The 24,193-nt window shown below is 39.9% G+C and overlaps 1 protein-coding gene across 1 annotated transcript; it reads right to left on the minus strand.

The window, feature by feature from the left end:
• Nucleotides 1-3,297: 3,297 nt before the first annotated feature.
• Nucleotides 3,298-22,908, minus strand: ZFAND4 (zinc finger AN1-type containing 4). The gene is made up of 10 exons (XM_058029682.1): nt 22,775-22,908; nt 22,275-22,577; nt 15,096-15,171; nt 14,927-14,994; nt 14,199-14,385; nt 10,870-11,059; nt 8,874-10,052; nt 8,203-8,257; nt 5,818-5,932; nt 3,298-4,190 (listed from the first exon to the last, which is right to left on the minus strand). The coding sequence occupies exons 2-10, from the start codon at nt 22,456-22,458 to the stop codon at nt 4,055-4,057; spliced, it is 2,190 nt and encodes a 729-aa protein (XP_057885665.1). The 5' UTR covers nt 22,459-22,577; nt 22,775-22,908; the 3' UTR covers nt 3,298-4,054.
• Between the last annotated feature and the right edge of the window lie 1,285 nt (nt 22,909-24,193).

Genomic DNA, 24,193 nt, shown 5'->3' on the forward strand with positions numbered 1-24,193 from the left:
AGTTATTCACTTTTTAAAAATCATATGCATTTGCTAAAAAAACTCCTCACAAAGAGAGAAAGAAGAGAGGGCATTTTGAACCCCCCAATTTTTCCTTTTAGAAAACTTCAGTGTTTTCATTTCCTGCTCATTAACACTCTTAATCACATAGCATGTAAATAATACTATTTTTGTGATTAGGTACTGTTTTGAATTTCTGGTACTGGGCAGAACACCTAATTTCAGCAATAATTCACCATCCAGATGTGATTAGAATGTAATTCTTATTGAGGTATATATACACACTTCCTATATATATGGTACATAGTAATCAGTCTTTCTGAAGATTGGATTAAAAAGGATTGAAACAGCCTTAAAGTGTGGTTTAGAAATAAATTTCTGCCACTGTAAAGCTTTTTGAATTGCAAGGCTAGGCAAGACAGTAAAGAGTGGTCACTTGAGCAGTTACTGGCATACCTTCCTCACACACCACTGAATTTATGCTTTGATATCCTCATTCTGAACCCATAAGAACAAAAACAGCAACACTTGTCTTTTTAAAGTAAGAAATTATAGGGACATGCAGTATTTTTACCAGACATATCTGGTAAACCTAGCTAAACATACCATCCAACAGGCTTGGCTAACAGACACCTCTGAAATCCACTCTTGCAGGGTTAGTGGGAAGGGAGGAAGGCTGTCTAGTCTTCAATACATTAACATTACCTAATCAATTGCAGCATGAAACCCAGCATAGAAACAAGTTTTTGAGGTACTCTTCCATTCAGATTTTTTAAAAAAAACCTTTGGAATTAGGAAAAGGAATGTATGCTATTGCTGACCTCCTCAGATCTGTTCAGAGCAGGCTGAGTAAGGGTCATAAACAACTAAACACACTTTATTTCTCGTTATTGGAAAAACCCAAAACTTTTTGGCATTGTTAAATGCCTCTGCTGCCCTCTGGTGTTGCTTCTCTGTAGCTTCACACACAAAACGAACGCAAGAGAAATCCAGCAAAATCTGCCTCAACGTCCCTGTGTAGGAGGAGTTATGCACGAACGAGTGGATTCTCTTCCAGATGTGGTTCTCAGCTCCATAAATGTTCTCATGTAAGCAGCTGTGGCTCAGTGCTAATGTAGATACCAGAAAAACTGTCAAATGCATCTCAAGATGAACCTGATTTACATAAAGATTGGAAAAACATGACCCAACACAAAAGCTGCAGGTGGAAGCAACTCCTTATGGGCAGAAGCAATGCCAAAGCCATTATTCACACCCAAAAGATGGTGCCCCATTATGAAAGCTGGAAGGACTTGAAAGGAAACAAAGTGCATAATTCATTGTGCGCAAAAAAAAATTTTGTAATATGAATTAACAATTCTGGCCTTGTCTACAACTGAAGACTGTGAGCAGAAGGCATCACTGCAATTACATCCCAGGGGATTGCAAAGTGAATAGACAGAAATAAATTGTAAGCAGACAGGTTTTTATCACCATGGGCTTCTAGAGATTCCAGAGAAAGGAAGTATTTCCAAAATCATTTCTGACACCTCTGTGGTGCCTATCAATTTGACACCAGAATCCTGGAGAGCATTCAACAAGAGACCAGCCTAGTTTTGCCTCACACATAAAAGAAACAAGCAAAAAAAAATTGGCAGGAAGGTATAGAAGAGCACACACCAAAGTAACTGTTCAACTTCCACTATGTAAACTCTTTATAATACAATAATCTAATTACACGAACACAGAAAAGCTAAACATTTGTGTTCAGCAGATGCACAGCAGCATGGTACACCAGTACTCAAACCCCAAACCATTTAGGTAAGTTTACACAGTAAACAGTAATTAATCCATAGCAGAAACTAACACAGGACTTGGCAAAAGCCAATAATCTGAATTAATGACTGAAACAGTTAATTTCAAATTAAAGTTCTCTTGCGGCTGTACTACTGGTTGGAAATTAATGCCTGTAACACTTCATGGGAACAAAACCAGTAGAATTCTGAACAAGAAGGATTTGTTTTAAGTATAACTAAAATGAGATATAATAAAAATGATAAGAAGCTATACACGGGGAAATTAGACTATTAGTGCATTGCATATTCTCAAAAAGCATTGATGTGCACTTCATTACACATGTGCAGAAAGGGAGAGTCAAAATTGAGATGTGACTTCCAACCACACATCTGTTGTGTAGTTGTACTAAAACTTGAGTATGGCTATTCCAATATACTGCAAAACAATTTCCTGACAATTATGCAAAATCAGATTAAGTGATCAGAGACCAAAGTTTAATTCCACTTCTTACCAAATCTATACTGTACCTACAAGAAGTGCAATATCTCTGTCTCAAGAATGTTGCTGTCATTGTTGTGAAAACACTTGTGCATTTGTCATGTTCCTTATTCTCTTCTTTTGGCATCAAACACTGTCCCTTGCTGGAGATGAAAAAACTGCAGGCAGTTCATGGTACACAGCATGGCTCAGTAACAACACAATGGTGCTATCAGGGGAACTTCCTCCAGCTATAACAAGCACAGAAGTCACACACACAGAATGATATTTTTATCTTATCAATACCCAGAAGAATGATTGTGAACATTTTTTTCCAAGCTCATCACTCTGAAAACTTCAGGTTTAAGAAGTATGAAGTGGGCTACACAAAATGGATTTCCTCCAAAGATCAGATTCTACAAGTTACTTCTCCCTCTTTCAGTGGTCATCTTTCTTCTTTTTTTGTCCACCTTTTGAATATCATTCTTCTAAAGCTGCTACCCTTTGACTGGAATGCAGCACAGATCATTTTAATACCAACTTAGTAGCTGAGGATTTTGACGAGACAGGGACAATGACATTTGACTACCTAGATAAAATGGGGGGTATTTCTTTTGTTTTGGTGGTTTGTCGTAGGATTTTTATTAATATTTTTATACTGGAACACTTAATGCAACTTATGCTTATAAAAATATTTCACAAGCATTAAGGGGATGAAAGAAGAAAGTATTTCAGTAGGTATATTCCTCCAAAAGCAGTTTCTGCAGAGGCTACATAATCACTAGAAGTGTCTCATGCATTTACTGAACTGCTGGTATACTCTTATCAGCTGGAGGGGAGAAAGGTTAATACAAGCCCTTTGTTGTGCATCCCTTTAGTCTTTGCTGGTACACCTGTAAGACTTCAGGTTTATTTAAAGCACACAGTGTTGGTCACACTAAAAAAGAAAATAGATATACCCTCCCAACAGAACCCAGCTTTTAATTTAGGAACACACTGTAAGAGGGAAGTTATTTTTTGCATTTATGACAGCATAAACAAGAATAAAATTTAATATTTATTAGAATTTCTTCCAGTAACAGCATTCAACATCTTAACAAAGCAAGTTGTGAAGTCTTAAAAAAATCTAGGATTACAAAAAAAGTTAAAATAAGTTGTTTCTTATATTTAATGGCAACAAACAGGGAACCTTCTATTTAAAAACAAACTTGTCATATAAACAGCATTATTTTAAGAAAATGTGATTAAGATGATATGTAATTTTCAGAATGGACACACAATGTACAAATATCAATCAGAATGAAACAGAGGGGTGGAACACACTATCCCCTTAAAATCTCAAAACAGGCTGTTTGAAGAAAGGGGAGGGAGGAGGATCTTTCTAGTGAAATAACTTAGAAGATACCACACAATGGACAAAAACAAGAGTACAGAAGACATTACGTGACACCCTCATTACAACACCCCCTCAACTCTGGTTATACAGTAAAGTTAGTAAAGTGCATCTTTAAAGACTTGTCTAGTGAAATAGCTTTTCCAAATATAAAACACAACACGTGCAGTAACAGTTAAATCATAGTGTAAGTTTTCAGAAACTAATTTTTAACCTTTCATTCACTCAAGAAGAAAAGTTTTAACTGCAGTAGTGTTCACATTATTCTTCGATGCATCCTCATGTGCTTTTGTTACTTGGCAAATCTTTAAATACGGAGCATGGCAAAATGATGCAGTTTAAGCAAGTGCTTCTCTCAATTCAGTACAATTCCTCAACAGCAGAGCGGCCACATGCAGCACAACCATGTCAAATTTTGGGAAGCTTTGGTGCACTAATGATGGGGTTGGTCTCCTGTAAATACCTCCGTCCTGCACTCTTGTAGTCATAGGTGCAAGTGTGAGTCTCTGCATAGCGGTGTGTTGCACAGAAGTTGTTTCCACATCTGAAGAATCAAGAATATTACAAGTTACAAGCTTTTAGAAGCTTTTAATACTCTGACATGCTGGGAGCCATTTTGGTTAATCATGTCTTAGATGACAGAGCTGTCTGAATTGTTACCATCCTTGACTGGTAACATTAACTGGTGGGGTACACAGAAGGACATTTTTCACACAATGTTTTAGTTTTGACCCAACATTCTCTTCAGCTGGGAAGCTAAGCAGGATCAGTGCTCCAGGAACCAGCTGGTAAGGAGTCAAATACACTTATAATTTAAGAATAATGAGCTTTGTTTTACTTTCTTTCTTTTTTAAGGACCTCACACAATATTATTTGGTAGAATTCAGAGGACAAAACCACGGACAGTAATTCCCTCAGGTGAAATCCATATAATGCATTTCAATTCAAAACTGCTGCATCACTCAGACAATCAAAACAGATGTTTTCAGCTCAATTCTGTCTGGCATAAACTCAAATTAGCCATTTAAGATTAATAAATACAGATTTAGTCAGCTGTTAAGGCATCAGACAAACTACAGGGAACATAATTTCCTGGAGGACTTTAATAGGGTTCATCTACCCAGTATCAGTTGCAATTTTGATGAGTTAAGATCAGGATTTTTGCTTTAAACTTGACAGTTCTCCAGCTAAGAGTCTTACCAGGAGAAAAGCATACTTTGGACGTTGTATACTATAATCCCCTATTTATTTATCTATCTAGGTTCATAATTAACTCTGCAGCTGTTCCTGATGCTTTGTGTGCCTGGAAATAAATTTGCTTTCCTTTGGTTCTTGATCCCATAGTCACAACTTTTCTCGTATGACTGCATTCTTTATTTGGTTTACCCTGCTTTCTAGTAAAAGGTTCTATGGTTGCTCCTTTTGAAACCAAAATAAATGCTATTCTTGGAGATGAGCCATTACCCCCTTCATTTTTAACTTTAAGCAAGCTGCTTAGTTACTTTTAGAAGAGGTTGCAGCTATTTGCTCATCAGGAAAGTGAGCAGTGTACAAAACTGTTTCAAAATCAGAGATTGAAGAGTCAGTAAGGAGACAATTCCTCACCCTGAAACTCTCTATACGATTCCCCAGTGGCAGAAGTTCTTTTTCATTTTGCTGTTGTTGGCATGAACCAAGATCAACTCCAAATGCAGCCCACACAGTGCAGCAGTTCCCAACACTGACTAGCCCACAGGAAAGAATACTAAGAAAAAAATACCTTGTGGGCAAAAAATACCTTGAAAACTAAGATTAACAGAGAGATCTGTTTTTTTCCCTGTGGTTTTTGTGTCATTATTGATGAGAAACTTTGCAGAATGTGTATCTGTAACAAGTTCTTCTCCAACCAGTAAAAGGTGTCATTGTTTTTGTAATCTTATTAATTTCCTGCTATCTTTCATTCTATTACCTTCTATTTCTTGACCTTCCTGGAAGAACATACACCTCAAGAGCAGAAGAGGGGCAACATTCCTGACTTCTAATTCCTGCAGTTTTGCTGAACTGAGAATTGCAACTTTTTTGAAGGTTGCCTTTTGATTTGCTATGTTTAAGGAATACAATGCAGGAAAGAAAACTTCTTGGTTAACTCAGCTATCAATTTTAAGTAACATCTGGTTATATACTCAGCCTACCTGCACTCATAGCTGGTTGCCAATCCAGTTTTCTTGCCACAAAGAAAGCAGTGCTTTGAAATTTTCTTTTTTGCTTGAATTAAGCCATTCACAGGTGGAAGATGGGTTGCTTCACCTGCTTTCAGAAGTAGAAAGACAGCAAAGACATTTTAACTTATTCACAAACTAGTTAAATGTTATCTTTTGAAATGAAAATTTATTTTGCATTTCTTAGGATACTTCAGGTGGGAAACCCAAAGTCTAAAAGGAGAGGAGAAAAATAAACCCTGAAAGCCAAAACAGGAAACACACTTCAAGCCAACCCTGGAAGAGGCATCACAATGTGCAGAACTGTTATTCTGAACAAGAATCAAAAGTTCACATAAGCAAGAAGTTACAGAACAAATCAAGAAACACATCTCTTAATGGTCTTCCCAGGTGTAAAATGAACAGAGTGTCACTGGGAAAGCACTGTACAAAATGGCTTTACAAAGAATCAACTGGGCACTCCAGTACCTAGCATCCAATATATTCAGTATACTAATTTGCCAAATAAGTACTGCAACATTTTAAAATCTTGCTGGTACTCCATAATTGCAAGAAAAGTATAGTATTAGACTACAGGCCTCTACTTAGCCATATGGTTACATTAGACACTTTGCAGATGTTTGTAAATTTTCTACATTTAAAAAATTTACTTAATTTTTACTTTTTGCCATGTAATTCTTGGCTGTTGTTTTATTAACTGGAGATCATGTAAAGAAAAGGCTTCTCCTTTCTTATTCTCCTCCCTTCTTTCTGTGGAATTAAGTTCATTCTCCACAACTTGCTTAAGCATATTTCCCACATCTGGATCAGTAAAGTGAGTGATGCAGCCTCTCAAAAATTCTTTCAGTGTTTCTATTGCTCTATTGGCAAGATGTTCCCAGAAAGTTATCTCATGAATTCTCAAGTATTTTTTGTCCAGCACAGCTTTAATCCCAACAGTCATTTCTTAGTTGAAATGCAGCAGACTACACTCAATAGTAGCCCCAGGCAGTCACTACACATGACAGCCATCACTACCAACCACTCCCACCCCATTCCTATTTAGCATTGAAATTTCCAGGCAACATTTGTCCACGCTAACAATTTCTTCATCTAAAAGCACACAATTTCAGAAGCATTGGCTAGCCCAGTTTGTGAAAGAGACAGAGCTTGAGGACAGCTGGCCCTGTGGACCTACTTGGACAGGAAAAACAATACACCTGTCTTCACACTTACATCCCCACAGCAACTGCAGTGAAAAGTGATCTGTTCTTTGGCCAGTTCTAACAGATCATTACCACATCTCTCTCAAGAGCCGGCATGATATGACCACACTAACTCATATCTGGCATCTTTTGGAAAATACACTTTTGTTCAACACAAGATTCACCAGAGGAGCGTCTTCTTCACAGTCCTATCCAAAGTGACTTGGGTATTAGCAGGCTTCCCCATATGCAGACAAGGCTCTCAGGGTAGCACCTCTGGAGCAAAAGGACAGACCTGTCTACTGACTGCCAAGTCCAAGCTGCACCCACAGCTGTGAAACAACAGCACAACCTACTCTGTTAGCAGCTTTTGCTCCAGCATTACAATTACATAATTTTTTCTGTTGCAGCTGCTATTTGAACAGCTACTGTCTAGCTCATTTTCTACACCTGGATCTGCAATACATGCCTACCTCTTCTTAAGGTCATACAGAAAGAAAAAAAAATTGCTAACTGCAAGTCAAGGATACATAGAAGAAAAATTAAATGTGCTGAAAATTCTTAGCTCATTGTCTTCAGAGCTTTTAAAGCATTAATTTAGACAATTCCTTTTCTCCCAGTAGAATTAATCACACAAGCAGTTAATATCTATGCATAACACATTCTTTTTCAGTAGATGTCAAACATTAAGCACTCCACAGTTACCAAGGCTAGGGTGGAAAGAATGACAAGCACAAAAACCAGTAAAATTTCTGCACTGTATCAGTGTTCTGCAGCATCCATGCCCTTATTGCTTCCTCCCCACTGTTTTTGTACTAAAGACAATGCTACTGATAAATTTGGCTCTGATTTTAACAGACTCAGAAGTATTCAGAGAACTGACAATTTGGAAACTTCAGCACAGAAGCTCCCATTTAGATCTACAGATGATATGCAGGATTCACTAAGTATTAAAAAGGAAGAATTGTAGTTATGGTCCATCTAAGATCTGGATCCCATCTGCTTGTTTAAGAAGTGCTTAAAATATTAAAAGACTAACCAAACTATAGAAGCATAATACAGCAAGGACTCCAGAAGCCAAATGCCTTACAAAGATAAATTATTTTTGTCCTCTATATGTGTGATGTACCAGGAAAAATTAAAGAGTCATTTTTAATTATTATACGTTACTTACCTACTCTTTTCCCTACAGCTGCCATACTTCCATTCATTCCAAGCCCATGCGCAGACTAAAAAAAAAAATGTCCACAAGGAAATTACTAGGACATGGAAATTAAATGGCAAAGTAGGTAGTCTGTTATCAGCTTATATGATATCAATGTTTTATCAATCTGCCCACATAGAGTCCAAGACAACTTCTGCACACATAGGTACAACTCTGTAACATAAAGCCTTACAATCAATGGCTATTTAATAAACATCCCCACACTCCAAAATACACCGAAACAACAAAGTACATTAGAGAGCAGAAGCTTGGCACATATGGTGCCAGTCACTGGGCACACTTTGGAATAAATGACAATTAGTGAGCAGCAGAAGCCAGATGATGCTTCTAACACACACACTCATAAATCTATCAGTACAGTAACTCATAATTTCAGTTGTGAACTGAATAACCACTTTAATCTTAATGAAAAATTAGTTCTAGGACCTGTTTAGACAAACAGGCTGTTTAGATACCATAAGCCATTCAGAAAACAGTTTAGGACACTCAGAGATTTAAATACACCTCCTACAATCCATCTGCCTCTCCTGACAAGACACAAACACACACACAGTAATTTTGTAACATCAGTATCACAGAAACAGGAAAACTTTGATTTCTTTGGACATGCGCATACTCACTAGAATATATTCAGCAGCTTCATTTGGAGGAGCAGTTTTCCTAAAGCTTTCTTCCTGAAAATGCTGCAGGCTTGCAGGTAGTGCAATACCAGAAGTCCGAAAGCTGTCAGTCCCACAGGAACTCTGTAAACTTTCCCTGTTTGTGCTTCGGGCCAGCGAAGCCAGAAATCCTAAGTTACTTACAGAACTCGCAGGTTCTTTGGGTGCCTTGCTAGCCACATCTGTGATGTCCCTAGTCTCTGCTTTAGAAATTCCATCAGGTCTTTTGCCAAGTGACTCTACTTTCACACTACAAAATCTAGTGGTCCTAGGAAAAGAGGAGTCTGCTATACTACGTACTTCCAACGATCGAAGCACATTTGGGGAGGCTGCAGATCTCAAGTTACCAGCCTCAAAGCACCTGGGCTGTGCTTGTGGCTTCAGGGCACTGTGATGTGCCACTTGCGCTGAATACCGCAGGGGAGACAACAGCAGATTCTTCTGAGGACCTAATTCACGAGTACTGAGAAGACCAGTCTCCATTGCTGCAGTGCTCAGCACTTTGCCAAGAGGTTTGCTATGCTGCTCTACAACCTTAGAATCTTTGTCTCCATCAGGCAGTTCAAGCTCTGGGTTCACCTTTCCTATGTCATATATCTCACTACACTGTTCAGCAGTACTTCCTTCTGTTAAAAAAGCATAACCATCTGGTTCAGGTAGATGTTCTTCTTTTCCATATAGTTCCACGTTTGTTAGGTTTGGAAACAAAACAGCATCCTCCTCACTCGCTGAGGTTGGATTTTCAGGTGCTTTTTCTGAATTTGCAGGGAGGGATGAAACAGGAGTCAGAATACTATTTGTAGGTAGCTTTGCATTTTCTAGTTCAACACGAGATATTTTCGGTGGTAACCTGATGCTATTGACTGGCTGAGACCAAGAGCTGCTCTGCCAAGTGTCATCTTCCTTAAGGAAGTGATTAGCAGTGGCTGGCATTGTTCTACCAGCAGTGGCCAAGGTAGCCAGTGCTGAAAGTGCGTTTTGGGGAGACTCTGACTGATGCAAATGCCCGGGAGGAGGTAGGCACGACTGTCCGATGTGGGGCAGCACTCTGAGGAAGCGGTGACGGGCAGCAGCCACCGAGCCACTCGATGGTCGAGGAGTCATGGGAGGCCGAGGCTTCACCTTGACAGTTTTCTTAGGCTATTAAAAAAAAAAAGCCCAAGCAAAATCAAAAATCACAGACAAAACAACAATTAGTATTTGAATTCCAGTTGCACTGAAAAGACCTGACTGAAAATATATTCTGAGGAATTCAGACACTGTAAGCCATTCTTTCTACTCCCTCATATGTTACTAGCCATTCAAGACTTCACCCCAACATCTGAGTAATAAAATCAAAGATTATAATCAGGAAATATTTTCATTGAATAGGTGATATATCAGAGAAACAGAAAAAGGAAACCAGAAAGCCATCAAAGTTATCCAGAGGAGCTTCAGGTCTCAAACAGAACAAAAAATGTAAGGAAGTATAATCTCTTCATTTTACATCTAGGTAACCTAGTCACATGTGAGCACCAGTTTAATGTTTTATTTTCAAGATAATATAATTTCCATATTTCACTTTATAGGCTTTTCAGTTAGAGTATATCTAATGAAATTTCATTTTAAGAGAAACATTGACTTTTACCAGAGCAGTACTGCAAAACAATGCTACTTAAAGTATCGGAAGAAAAAAACCCACAAAACCCACCCACCAACCCAAAAAATCTACCCTTGCAAATAAATTCAGGACTAGTAATCAATTCTTTGAATGAAGGCAGGTAGGTTCAAGGAATGCCAATGTCCCTCAGCAAAATGTTTACACAACAGTATTTACATAAACAATAGCTGAGAAATCATCTACCCATGATAACTTGACTTCTCAGTATGGCAGAGTATCTGGTCTAGTTTTTAGAAAAGGCAGCACAAGGAAAGCCCACTCCATTTCATGACAGAAAAACTGAAATCACAATTTCACCTTTTTACTCAGATTCATGTTCTCCATCTTTGCCTTGAGCAGTTTCATTTTGTTCATAGTAATTGAATTCTCAATAATCTGTTGGCCAGAAGGTGATGCCTCTGTCTCATCTTCATCATCAGCATATAAATTATAAACTGAACCACCGCTGAAAATAAAAGAAAGTTTGTATTCACCCTCTAATGAAGTAATTTAATTACATTTTCAATGTAGAGTATTCTCACAACTAGGAAGTCATATCCGTAGTTGATCTGTTGACAAAACATTATGTAAAACTGTATGCAAAGATATTTCAAATCCATTTCTCCACATAAGCATCCCTTATTAGGGCAAAGTTGCTGACATGTCGCTGAAATCTGTACACAGCCACGCTTCTGGGAAGTTGTTATAGCATATACAGTTGGTTCACACTCACTATATATTTTCCCCACAGAGGGGATATCCAGTTCCACAAATGTCTCCTGAAGATATGGCCAAAGCTGTTAAGTGTGTGACTCAGACAACAAGCTGATCAGTTTTCCAATTAACCAGACACTGGCATGGAAGGAAAAGTCCAAATTTCTATCCATCCTGAGGGGTGTTCTCACCATAAATGGAAATGGAGGGCTCACCCATGTGGATGTGATATTCTATTTCTCCTTTTCAAAATAAAAAAAAAAAAAGAAAAAAAAAAGAAAAAAAAGATCAGTTTAGGTTCCCAAAGATTCCAAAGAGTCTCACATTTGGAAAAAAAAATAAATAGATTAGAATTGCTAGTCCCAAGACAAAATATTTTAAGTCAGTAATCACGGGAAGTTTACAGCATGATATTTCCTTCTTCCATTCCGCATTTGAACAGAATGCTAAACCTCAAGGTTAAAAAATCAGCATCTAATTGTTTTTCCTATGAAGCAACAAAGCATTGATCAGTAACACATTCAACATATGACAGTGAAATGAAAGAACCATTAGGATTGTCCAATTCAGTACAAACTGATGCATTTTCAACACTGTAGGCAGTACATTTCAAAGAGTGTTATAGTTCTTCCATTACATTGTCAGCACCTAGAAATCATGACAATCAGGCAATTCCCCTAATTCTCCTGCATTCATACATATGTCTTAGTAGATTTAGCTTAAGTTTCTACTGTCCAAAAGAGATCAAGGAAGAACTAAAAGTCATGTGGAAAAAGAAAATATCACTAATTAGAGCTGGCATCTTACCTGATCCTTAGAAATATTCTGCTGCCTTTAGAGCCAGCATTTTTTGCACTGACTCTCCAAATCCAGTTCCTAAAATGTAACAAAATTCCAAAGGCATTTTGGAATGGAGAGACAGTGAGACACTGGGAGATGGTGTGAAGAGCAAGAAAGCAGCAAATTCAAACCAAGAATCAGCAAAATAGACCAGACATTTCTTACCAAAACCAGAGCAATTCCAAACGGGAACAGTTAGCATATCTATTACATATACATATTTCTCCTGGTAAAAACCCAACACTAAAAAATAATTTCAAAATTTTATCTTCACAAAGGTTTACATCACCAAGTCAAAATAATTTGTTGAATGTCCCTTCCTGCTAGGTAAGGACAGAAAGCAAAGCAGTATGTCTCATGTTTGGTTGGTTTTTGATTTTTTTAATGCAAAAATCATTGTTATCTTTTTGTTCCACTTTCTGACAAACAGGGGCCAAAAACACACACCAAAAAAAAAAAAAAAAAAAGTGACAAAATAAAATGCATGTCTCAAAAATGATTAGCTTGCTGAAACCCTTTTGGCACCAGTCCTCCACCAATGCTTCAATGCTCTTCTTACCTAGTGACAATGGTCACTGTATGCATTTATACTTTTGTTAAGTTTGACCCAGTAACTCAAGCACAGATAAAATAAAATTATCTGAAGAACTGTAAAAACCAAGACCAAAATCAACTTCTCATTTCTAAATTTCAGTCGAATTCTGCTGCAGGTATCAGCAATGTGAGAAAGGATGATAAACATGTGCTTCAAAATGCTTAGTCTCCAATATACCCACACATATGAACACACCTGTCAGCATGGAAAACTAGCAGTGTTCAGCAGTATTCAGAGTGACCCACAGCTTTAGTCTATAAAGATCAAACAAAAAGGTCTGATTTGCTTCCATTCTCTCTTCCCTTTGCTACTTTTCCATTTCCCACAGTCTCACCCAGCCATGGTAACCAACTCAAGAATTAGGATTTCCTTCCCCTCCAAATTACTATCTGCCTTACTAGAAAAGCTAATAAGTGAACTCCCATAGCAAGCACAGAAAAACAGAAACAACTCAAGCTGAATGTTTTCAACTCAGGTGGCTTCCAACCCAACTGGTTCACTTGACCAGCTCATTTCTTAAACCCAATGTATTTGACTGAATGTGGGAATTCAGCTTTGGTATTTTTTTCCATTGGTAGTTTTTAGGTATAGATGTCTTATAAAAATCTTTAAGAGTAGTATCACTGAACACAAAAAATTAAATCCCAGCACAAAGCTCTTGCTTTCCCTTTGCATACAGAAACAAGAATAGTCACTTAAAGAAGCTTGAGCCTTAGCCTTGCAGAAAACACAGCTAGTTTCCAGAAAAGGGACTCCTTTCCTCACAGCTGTACAAATGTTAAGTTCTTGAGTGGATAAAAGTACCTACCCAAAAGCTGCAGTATACAAATAGAATGCAATAATTTTTAAAAGGTATCCATTTTGATAGTTTTAGGAAAAAAGACTACCCAGCTGTCTACTACAATTATAATGTAGTAGGTAAAGTGATACACCTGTCCTTCTGATGATAAGATCACTGGATTCTGACAGCAATTGACACAAGCTTGGCACGTCAACACTAGCTAACCTGAGGCCTAATTACATCCAAAATCTGGCTGTATTGGTAAATACTATTTTCCTGACTAATTATTTAGTCCAGTCATACTCATAGGAAAAAAAAATTGTTATGCGAACGGGGAAATGTTTAAAAAACTAAACAAATGCATTAAGATGTTAGAGAAAGTGCTTAATGGAAGTTTTTAATATCTAATAAAATATTGATTTGACTCTCCTGCAACATGTTCCTTTTCAGAAAGGGCTGGAATGTTGAGAATTGCCTGAAGTATGAAGTAAGTTTTATCTCACTATATTAATGCACACAGTGATAAGAGAACCATCAGCACAACCACTGACCACAAAGCACTACTGTGCTCTCAGACAGTTACAACAATTTAATAGCCCTTAGGGAATAATCCTTTCAATATGCCAGATACTCTTCTGATAAAACCAACAAATACAGCTGAAAATTACACAGCAATCCACTCTTGAAGAATAATGCAAAGATTAAAATGAACTTTACCTCAAAGATTCAGACAGTGGTGTTAAAGTGCCATCGCCCCGGTCAACCACACGGAAAAAATTCAAGCGATCTCCTTCGCGATACACGAGGAAGGTGACTTGTTTGTTGGACGGCCCTTTCTCCCAGACCTTGTCTCTAGCAGGATCCATGTATTCAGCCATTTCCCTGATAGGATCTTTCACAGGAACTAAGGACATAAAAAAACCAAAATGAACCCAAAGTATTATTGTTGTTCTTTTGATCATCTCTGAGTGCTCAGCTCAGTTTATAATAGGAATTCCCAACCTAGAAGATAGGCTGGGTTTTTTCCTAATTTTTCCCAAGAAAATTATCAAGGGAATTTCTTCATTTTTACTCCTATGCAGATGGCCCACGTAACCAAGTCTATCATCTGACTGTAGCAAAGTCTAATTCTTATGACCATATTTTAAAAAATATTTGTACAATGACATTGCAGGATAATTTTTTCTTCAAGTGAAGAATTGCTGATTTTATGACTTGACAATTTTGTACATACAAATATACTTAATTTAAGAGTAAACAAAGTGAACTTTATATTCTAAGAGAAGATGGCAAAAAAAAATCCCCCCATTTTTGTTAAGTATTTTTCCATCTGGAACTGAAGTCTCATTGTCCAAAATGCTCACCTAAGAGAATGCTTACCTAAGCTCTTTACAGTTATGAGACAATGCATGAAAATCACTACCTTTAACTTCCTTAACACCTACCTCTTCTGGTGTTAACAGGTCCACCTCGCATAGCCAGAACCAACTTCACAGTGCAGCCTTCTGAAATGCTATAAATAAAAACAAACAAATTTTTATAGCATTTGCTGTTGTTCATGCTAACAATTATTTAGAAACATTATTTAGAAACATAATTTTATTCTATACTTACTTATAATCATCCAAACAATAGTCATCCTTTAGTTCCATATTGTTCCAAATTAAGTGCTGCTGAGAGACAGGAATACCTAAACAAAGGAAACAAATGACTTAAGTCTTGGCAAGAAGACTTCTGTGGATTTTTGAAGAGTGTGGGGCTGATTGAAACTGGATTACAGGAGAAAGAAGAGAAGAAGCAGGACAAGGACAGGCACTTGAGCAGTCTTCAGCCATGACATCCAACCTCCATATAGTTATTAAAACCGAAGATTTTCAGAAGGCTTTAGCTCACACACAAAGTTCAACCTTTTGGCTCAGCACAGTGTGTAGAAGTGTTCAACTGCTTCAGGCTCACTGAACACCTGCTTTTTTCAGTCATCAGATAAGGAAGGTTTTTTCCTGTTATCTGAACTTCAGAACTTTATGTCTACTGATGGAAAAAACAGGATAAAATTCTACCTACAAAACTGCTGAATAATTTAATCACAGACTGGTATTCTGTATTACTCACAGCACAGACATAATCACATTAAGGTGACTGGTGCCAGCTCTATTACACTGGTAGGAAGTGCAAATCTGTTCTTATCCCTGCTTGGTTTGGGACCTCAAAGTTGGCATGTACAGTTTAGTACCACAGCAGTTAATTAAGCTTCATCTTACAAACACTTTTGTTTTGTTCTGGGTGTTTTTTCAAGCCATCAGAATGTTATTACTAATGTCCAGTAATACTCACTTTCAACTCAAATTCTGGGATGATCTGGCTATTTTTGTTAAAAGAAAGTAAGCACACTGACTATTTGTTCTTATTAAAAATCTGTGTTCTATACAAATAGAATTCAAATTCTACACAATTTTTGCCTGCATAGTCAATTCAGTTAGATACAGATGTAATACACATTAAAGATAATAAGCAAAAGCCGGTACAACTTGAGGTCTTCACATTTTTACATCCATGTTCCAAATTTTGCAGAGAATAAAAATGAACACAGTTACAAAACGATGGGACATGTCAGACCACCAAAAAAAAGTCAGCATCCAGCATCACAAGGAAGTTGCTCAATTTGTCTAGAGAAACCCAAGTAATTAGGATGTCACTGTATATTCATGACAAATATTAATTAAAATCTATATCTATAAAGATCAAGAACTACTTTTTCAAGAAGTCCTAAACACTATTTTTCATACTAAGAAACAAAATCTATAAATGTATTTTCCTAAAGGTTACATTAAAATAATCCTATCCTATATTTTTATTCATTTCATGTTCAGATACTAAAAGGAAATGCAAGTGGCAGTGCTACACAGTAAGACTTCCCTAAATACATCTGGCAGGAAGGGAACACAAAGATCAGAGTCCTTCAGGTAGTTCCCAAAAACATCTAAGCTTTTGAAGGCCTGTGAGAATGCTCAGCAAGCATTCCCTGTGGCAGGGATCAGAAAAGTAGTCCCTTGCTAGGCAGAGGAAGGGCACAAAGCTCCCAATACCCATCAATGGCAAGGAAGAAGAGGGGATCAAAGTCCAAGCACAATTAACAGACAAGCAGCAGACACCCCAGTGCAGAAGGGGGAGTGCACTTTGGAAGAACTGTCATTGTTTTTCTTTAGGCTTTACAGAAGATGACAATTTCCTCTTCTCACCACAGCTTATATCCAGATCTTCCCTGTTCTGACCAACCAAGACAACTTTACTCCCCCTGACTGCATTTAACAGGAATCTTATACCCTCTGAAGTCCACAGAACACTTGTAAGGAGAATGCTCATACAGTAGACAAACATAATTGCTACTACACTGCTGGCTATTTAGTAGCTGGTTATTGGTTATGTTACAAGTCAGCAGTGTAAGCAAAAGAACAAGCTGGCAATAGCCAGTGAGTCTCCATTAAAGTTTTTTGTGTTGTTTTGCTCTCTTCTGATTACAAACAATCTGATTACTGTCTGCATTTGTTATGGTTTCAGCAGTCTCCAAGGAGCAATTTCCAATTACTGTGATAAACTGAGAGAGCATTTGTTAAAAAGGCTGGCTTGCAGCTGGCAGTACTGGAGTGAAACATGGTTTTGCTCATTCAACAATGACAATGTATTTTTGATGAAATGAACAGATGAAAAGAGGATACTCCGCTGTAATTGGAAACAGACACATCTTTATTACTTATTCCCTTTTATACTGCTTTCTTAGAATTCTGTATTTATACACTGAGGAAATAGTATGTGCTTTATAGCTTCAGAGGCAGCAAAATATTCATCACCCTTTTCTGGATCATAGTAAGATTTCTTGAGGAGGCATTTGCACATGAGATCATCATGTACAACTGCCAACAATAATGAGAACTGTGAGATACCCATCCACTATACCCTCTCCCTAAGCAGCACATGATGGTATCACTGGCCTGCCCCAAATCATACTGAGAGGTAAGCATGGCAATAAGCTACATCTCAATGCCCAAATGGAAATGAGCTGGCCAGCTGATGCTACAGGAGACAGAAGAGTCTGCAGAGTACCTACTGAAATGGCTGCAGGTGCACTGACAATGTGACCTACCAACACAGGGGAAGGAGAGGAGAGAAGCAGCTACCCTATCCTGTCTCTGAATCAGCATATCACATACAGCCTTAAGCTTCCCTCCCTTACTCTTCTTTTTGGCATTCTAAGCAGGTTCACCACAGAAACTGATATTGTCAAGTCTGACACAGGAAAAAAAATCCCTGTAGATTTCAGAAAAAAACCCTTGATTTTATGCTGTGGGTATAAAGTTCCTATGTTTAAAAATGCCACATATATTTCACTGTAAAAATTCAAACTGCACTTATCTTTCATTCAATGCTGAAATTGATGAAGCCTCTGTTTACAGAGAGGCTGGGCTGACTGTCTTATTTCCCCCACAAACTGGCTATATTAGTAAGAGGTGCAAAAGCCCACAACTTAGAGTGGCAAGACCATTTTCCTAATTGTTACATCCCCCAGCATTAACTTGAATGACAGTAACTATGGCAGCATAAACAGAGTTAGTCTGACCTACTCTTTGTCAAAGGGACTAAGAACAGACTACAGACAGCAAATCACCAGTAACTGAATTCAGGCCAACAAAATTTCCTGACAATGGTGACCTTACTTTACAGCTTCCAGGTGCTGCTCTGGGTAGCCATTTGCTATGAGCAGTCTTGCACTCACAGAAATGTTTCCCCAGCTCAGACAAGGTACAAGCTTAAAAATGCTTCATGAACTTCTCTATCAGCACAGTAAACAGGCAAATCATAAAGCAAAGAGAAGATGTAGGGGAAAAGTAACAGACAAAAGCAGGATTGGTTCCGTTAAAAATTCATGACACTTGTGCAATCCACTTACTCCAGTCCTGGCAGAAGCACAGCTATTTTCTCTAATGCAAACAGTGACAAATGTCATTATGACATACTCTGAATTCACAGAATATTGAAAGAAATTACAACATCCATATGAAGTCTGCTTGACATTCTTCTAGTTCCTTTTTTTTAACGCGAAGCTGCTGTACACAGGCAGCAAAATAATGACAGCAAAAAGACCAAAGAAAAATAACAACTGACATGATGAACTGAGTACACACATACACAACAAAATTACTGCTGCATCTGTTCAGCATTCCCTGCTGAACACAAGGGAACACCTACTGAACACTGAAATCAAGGTGTGCTATGAAAGCTCGTTCTCTTTTTCCCCTTTACAATAATATAAGAAAAAGAGACCATCTAAATTTTCATCTAACAAGGTCAATGTTTCAATGTACATAGATCATAAAATTCATAAAATTCAGTTGCAAGTACTCACCTAACAAACCATGACCAAGTTGTTTTTTATTTTAAAGCTAACTACATAAATGAATGCCTTAACACTCCATACCAAAGAATTAAAATTCCTGCAAGCTAACAACAATAATACCACCACTGCCATTACCAAATCCAAAGTCCACCTCCTCCCTTGAGACTCAATCCTATCTTTCCCAATAAACATGCTTACAGGTATTATCTATGATTCTTTAACAGATTAATTAACCATTACTACAAATATGCCACCTGAATGCTCTGTCTATAAAACACTGTAATAACCGTGTTTCCAAATGAATACTAAACTCTACCCAGCCCAGCAGCTACAAGGACTTGTGCAATGGAGAAAGCAAAGAGAACTCAGTTTAAAAGCCCCATTACTTCCTCTTTCAACGAAACATTGATTTTTTCAAGAAGTACCCATGTTAAAGCTCAGTCTTTCATGCCACCTTGAAAGTCAGATACCATCCTCTCCATGTCCATCAACACTGATTAACAAGTAAAACCGATGGAGTAGGTAGCACTGCTAGCAGCACTGGGAGTGTATTCCAGCTTTTATGGACCAGCAGAGACAAAGGGAGCTATTTCTTCTCAGGTAACCTTTTTAAAGGGCTCAGTCAGTGAATCTGAGACTAGGAGTGATTTACCCCTGGGCTCCAAAGCCAGCACTATAACAAATCTGCTTACTTCACACAGGACATATCTGAGGACAAATACCTGGATCTGATATGCAATAACACTCAGATATGCTATAATCACACATCACACACATCAGATATGCTAGAACTTCATTTTATGAGTAGAAGACTTGCACTGAAATTTCAGATGTGTTAGAACCCGTAAGTTTTATGTATATTCTTTACTGACTAAAACCATTGAAAACATGGAGCTCTTTCTTAGTAAGGTACCAATGTCTAGCACAGCTGTCTAAACAAAGCCTTTCCATATCAGATCACTAGCAGGCATCAAGAATGACAAACAGTATCTGAAGCAGACAAAATTCCTAACATGCCATCCATATTATGCTTTTTTTATTACAGTGAAGACAGTCTACATATACTGATTTTCTAGCTGTTGGCAAAGATAATTTTGTCTTTCTTTAATTTTATTATTAGCCTCTTACAATTAGAGGCATCGGTAATATTTCAACAATTTGTTAACTTCTGACACAATTCAAGATTTTTTTTCTTGGAGCTTTCAGGTTTCAGCTCATTTTTTCAAAATGTCTCTTTTTTTTCCCCTAGCTTATATACTATCATATCCAACAAACAAATATAGAAAATATGCGTAACTAGGGACCTCATGCAGTCTTTCAGCACTGTAGGAGGCATTCTCCAACCAGAAGTGCAGCTTAAGTAAGAGAGATTCACATCCCATGAAAGGTGAGACAATACAATAATAAAAAGTGAAAACCAGCAGCAGAAACAGGAACAGATATAAGCTTTCTCCTTCCCATGCTAAACTACAACAAAATTACTTTTGAATTTTTGCTCCATCTGGGTGATTTACTGCTTGAACTTGTGCACTATAATAGGAACTTTGTCACTGAAAAATTGTTAATTATTATTTTACATGCAATAGCAACCCCAAATGCAACATAAAATTAATTTGTCATTGTGTATCTGTTTTGTCCAGACGTAACTGATCAATTTGTTTTCACTCTGCCTTCCACAAATCGTTAATCAGGGCAATACAAATATTTTAACTCTACTATGAAGTATCAAAGTATTTCAACTGACTGCTGACAATTCAACGATAAGCACCAGTGAACACATCTCCCATGTTTAATGGAATTTACTTACTATTAATTCTATACAGCAGGCAGCCAAGCCATAATTACTTTACCATCCTATGAACTACAACATGCAAACGAAATTCCAGATAAGCATGATTATAACTTCATTACTGAGCTCGTCTTCTATTAAGAAATGAGGATACTTTTGTAAGCTGTAGGTATAACTGAATATGGCTATCACAGTCTCACATTTTGGACTGCAAGGAATTCAAATCTCTCTTCCTCGCATATCCCAGTGATCTCTTAAAGCACCACTGATCCTGCCCAGATAGCCTGCCTTCTGTTCTCTACTGCCTATGCTACCTATTAATTCACTGCTAGTCAGCGTTCTACCCATGCCTCCTGCACCTATATTCAATTACAGGCAGGAAAACCCCTTTCCTTTTCTTGTGTCACCTCCAGCCTCCAGGAACATCTTGACACGTTCTCTGACTTGTGATTAATTACAGCTTTGTCCACAGCAAACAAAAGACCACCCCCAGAGCTGCACTGCTGCACCTCCACAGATGTAAGATCCAGTCACTGCACAGTGCAGCTTCTGCTGTGTGCATCCTACCAGTAAACAGTCTCCTCTGTTGTTGCAATGCTTGTGTGTTTTAACACTTGTGCCAGCTGTCTGGGTTTTTTTTCATCCACCAGAGCAGATTTCCATAAGAGGAGGAGAGTTATCTTAGATTCCAGTCAACAGTATTATATTACATCTCCCAGAGGATGGGTTCCACACAGACAGAAGGATGAAAAACACACACAGCTGGACTAGGGAAGGAGAGGATCCCTTTTCTTAAAATTAGCAACTCTGATACTCTCAGCTTCTACAGCTGTACAGTTCTTTAACCCTTCCAAAGTGAAAAAGAAGATAAGAGGATGCAATACTTAAGAGTATGAACACAAATATTTCAAATCACATTCTCTCATGCAAGGTCATCCTCACCATAGAGGAAAAGAGGTAAGAGAGGTAACCTACACTTACTCTTCTTGCATAAGCATCAGGACTGGCCTCATGACTTAAAGGTGATTTTCACTTTGCAAAACGTGTCAAGTTTATCACTTTAAGACAAAGCATTGCTCAGCCAGATGTCTACCAGCAAAAGATCACTCACCTAAACAAAATTCAAATAAGTAACTTAAAGCTGCCTTTGGGAATTGCCTGCACTGCAGTTGCTCTTGTGACTGCAGTATCATAAAAAAACCATAAACTGACTAACCTGACCAGCAACAAACAGAGCAGCAAATCTAAAGTATGCTCAGTTACAATATACATATATTCAATGGCTCAAATCATAACCTTCCTAGTTAACAAACAACCTGGGTCAGAGAATCCACAGACGTTTTACAATTTACCTTAATAATTGTACATAAAAAAAATCCCAACCAGCCCACCGCATACATACCAACTGCAGTGAAGCCTAAGCCATGAACTTATAGCAAACAGAAAGAACAGAAAAACAACTCAACTTCAATTAAACCTAAGCACCTAGTTTTCATACATATTGCTAAACATGACATTTAAGTTTTCTGGTTTGATTTCAGCAATTATGCTTTTTAAAACAGGACTTTTTCTAAAGCGATAAAGTTTACACTGAAATAAGAGAGAATAGTACCTTCCAGTCTTTGAATTTTAGCTTTCACAGAAATAACTGTTTCAAAGGGGGAAACTCGCAGTTCAAAGCAGGTTCCTGTAAGCGTTTCAATGAAGAGCTCCATAGTTTCATAGAAAGGAAGTTTGTAGTGAAATGGTCCCATATTATCTTTATTAAAAAAAGGAGGCTCTTTCTTGTTGGCCATTAGAACGGATTTACAACTTCCTTGTAAGAAGATCTGTCAGGAAACTACATTCCACTTCTAGCCAAGGCAGCTTTGAAGACACGTGTAGTGCATTGCTGTTCATCTTTAGGATTTTTCACCTATAAAGCAAACAAATATAGTTCTGACAACATCTAAACGTAACTGCTAAAGATAATTTAAATTCACTTTGTCTAAAATGGACGTTAAGAAACATGAAGTTATTACCTAGGCAGGGCAAGATAACCTCAAATTATATTACCAACATTGTAGTTTTAGGGCTCTAGTTCCAGTCAGCATTCCAGACGCAACCCACTACCTTTGTTATTTTTGTTTCCACAAGCGACGTGACAACCAGACGCCCAATGCCTCCTGATAAGAGCTGAGCCCTCCGCAGTGTCAGAGCTCGAGTAGAACTCCAGCAAGGCGTACGAACAGGGACTGCTCCGGCCTCAGGAAAGGCAGTTGGCGGCGGCAGCTCGGCCGTGCCAGCGGCGTCCATCGCCGCAGCGGAGCAGGGCCGGGCCCCGGCAGCCGAGCGGAGCGCCGGCGAACAAAGGACGGCGAGCAGCTGCCGAGCCCCCGCCGCGCCTCGGGGCGGCCTCGCACGCCGGGCTGGCCGCGGGCCCCACCACCGCTGCCCCGGCCCCGCTTCCTCCCGGGACGCGCGCCCCGCCGGTGGGGCCGGGCCCGGGGCGCTTCGAGCACGGCCCCCTGCCCCGCCGCTGCCGCCGCAGGGTCCCCGCAGCGGCGGCGCTCCAGAGGGCCCGGAACCCGCCGAGCGAAGGTGGGTCTCACCTCACCTGCCACCGCCGGGCCCGCTCGGGGGGAGACGCGGTTCCTCTCCCCCCGCGCCGCCCCGCCCGCCGCAGCTGCCGGAGCCGGCCGGGCCCGGCGGGACGCTCGGTCCGGGAGCGCAGCCGGAGCCGCCGGGGGCACGACTGGGAGGAGCCGCCCGGCAGCCCCCGCGCCGCCCCGCCCTGTGACAGCTCCTCCCGCGGACCAATGGGACGGCCGCTCTCACGAACCTCGGCCAATCAGCGCCCGCAGGGGGCGGGGCTCCCGGCGCCTCAGGGGCGGGCGCCCGCCGGGCCGCTTGTTGTGGTCGTTAAGACGCGGGGCGGCAGCGCGTGCGCAGGGAAGGACCCGGATCCACTTCCCCATCGCCAGCAGTGTGAAAGGCCGGGCTGGACGGGGGCTCGGGCAGCCCGCTCCGGTGGGAGGTGTCCCTGCTCAGGGCCGGGGGGAACGGGATGGGCCTTCAGGTGCCTTCCGCCCCAAACCGCTCCGTGAGTCTGTGCAACGCCCCCAGCGCTACCAGTGGACACGTGATAGCGGCGGGGGCCGCGCTGCCCTCTGGGACACGGAGTGCGGCGGGGCCGGAAGGCGGCCCGGGCAGGTTAAGGCTAAGGTGTCTCCGGCGGCCCCGGCTCAGGGCCGAGCCGCAGAGGCAGCAGCGAGCCCTTGCGCTCCGGCCGAGCGGCTCCCAGCCATTGCCGCTGTGTCGGAGCGCAGCGCTGGCCCCGGGCGGCAGGGACGGGGCCGACTCCCAGCCCGGGCAGCCGCCCCGCTGCTCCCAGCCAGGACACGAACACTGCCCCTAGCAGGGCCAGGCACTGCTCTGGGGCACCGTCACTGAAGGGCAGCGCTCCACTGCGCTCCCAGTTCAGCGTGAGGCGGGCCAGGCCAAGCTCCAGAAGCAGCGGGCCCGTGGATGATCACAGGCTAGAGAAAACAA

Source organism: Melospiza georgiana, chromosome 8 (genome assembly GCF_028018845.1).
Source record: "Melospiza georgiana isolate bMelGeo1 chromosome 8, bMelGeo1.pri, whole genome shotgun sequence".
Taxonomy (NCBI): Eukaryota; Metazoa; Chordata; class Aves; order Passeriformes; family Passerellidae; genus Melospiza; species Melospiza georgiana.

What these genes read in the sequence shown, in the direction of transcription:
- ZFAND4 (XM_058029682.1), bottom strand. Translation starts at nt 22,458, where the DNA reads ATGGCCAACAAGAAAGAGCCTCCTTTTTTTAATAAAGATAATATGGGA. An exon ending in CCACTGTCTGAATCTTTGAG is followed by an intron (nt 11,060 to 14,198) that starts GTAAAGTTCATT and finishes ATGTAATTAAAT; the next exon opens with TACTTCATTAGAGGGTGAAT. An exon ending in GCAACCAGCTATGAGTGCAG is followed by an intron (nt 4,191 to 5,817) that starts GTAGGCTGAGTA and finishes TTGATTCTTCAG; the next exon opens with ATGTGGAAACAACTTCTGTG.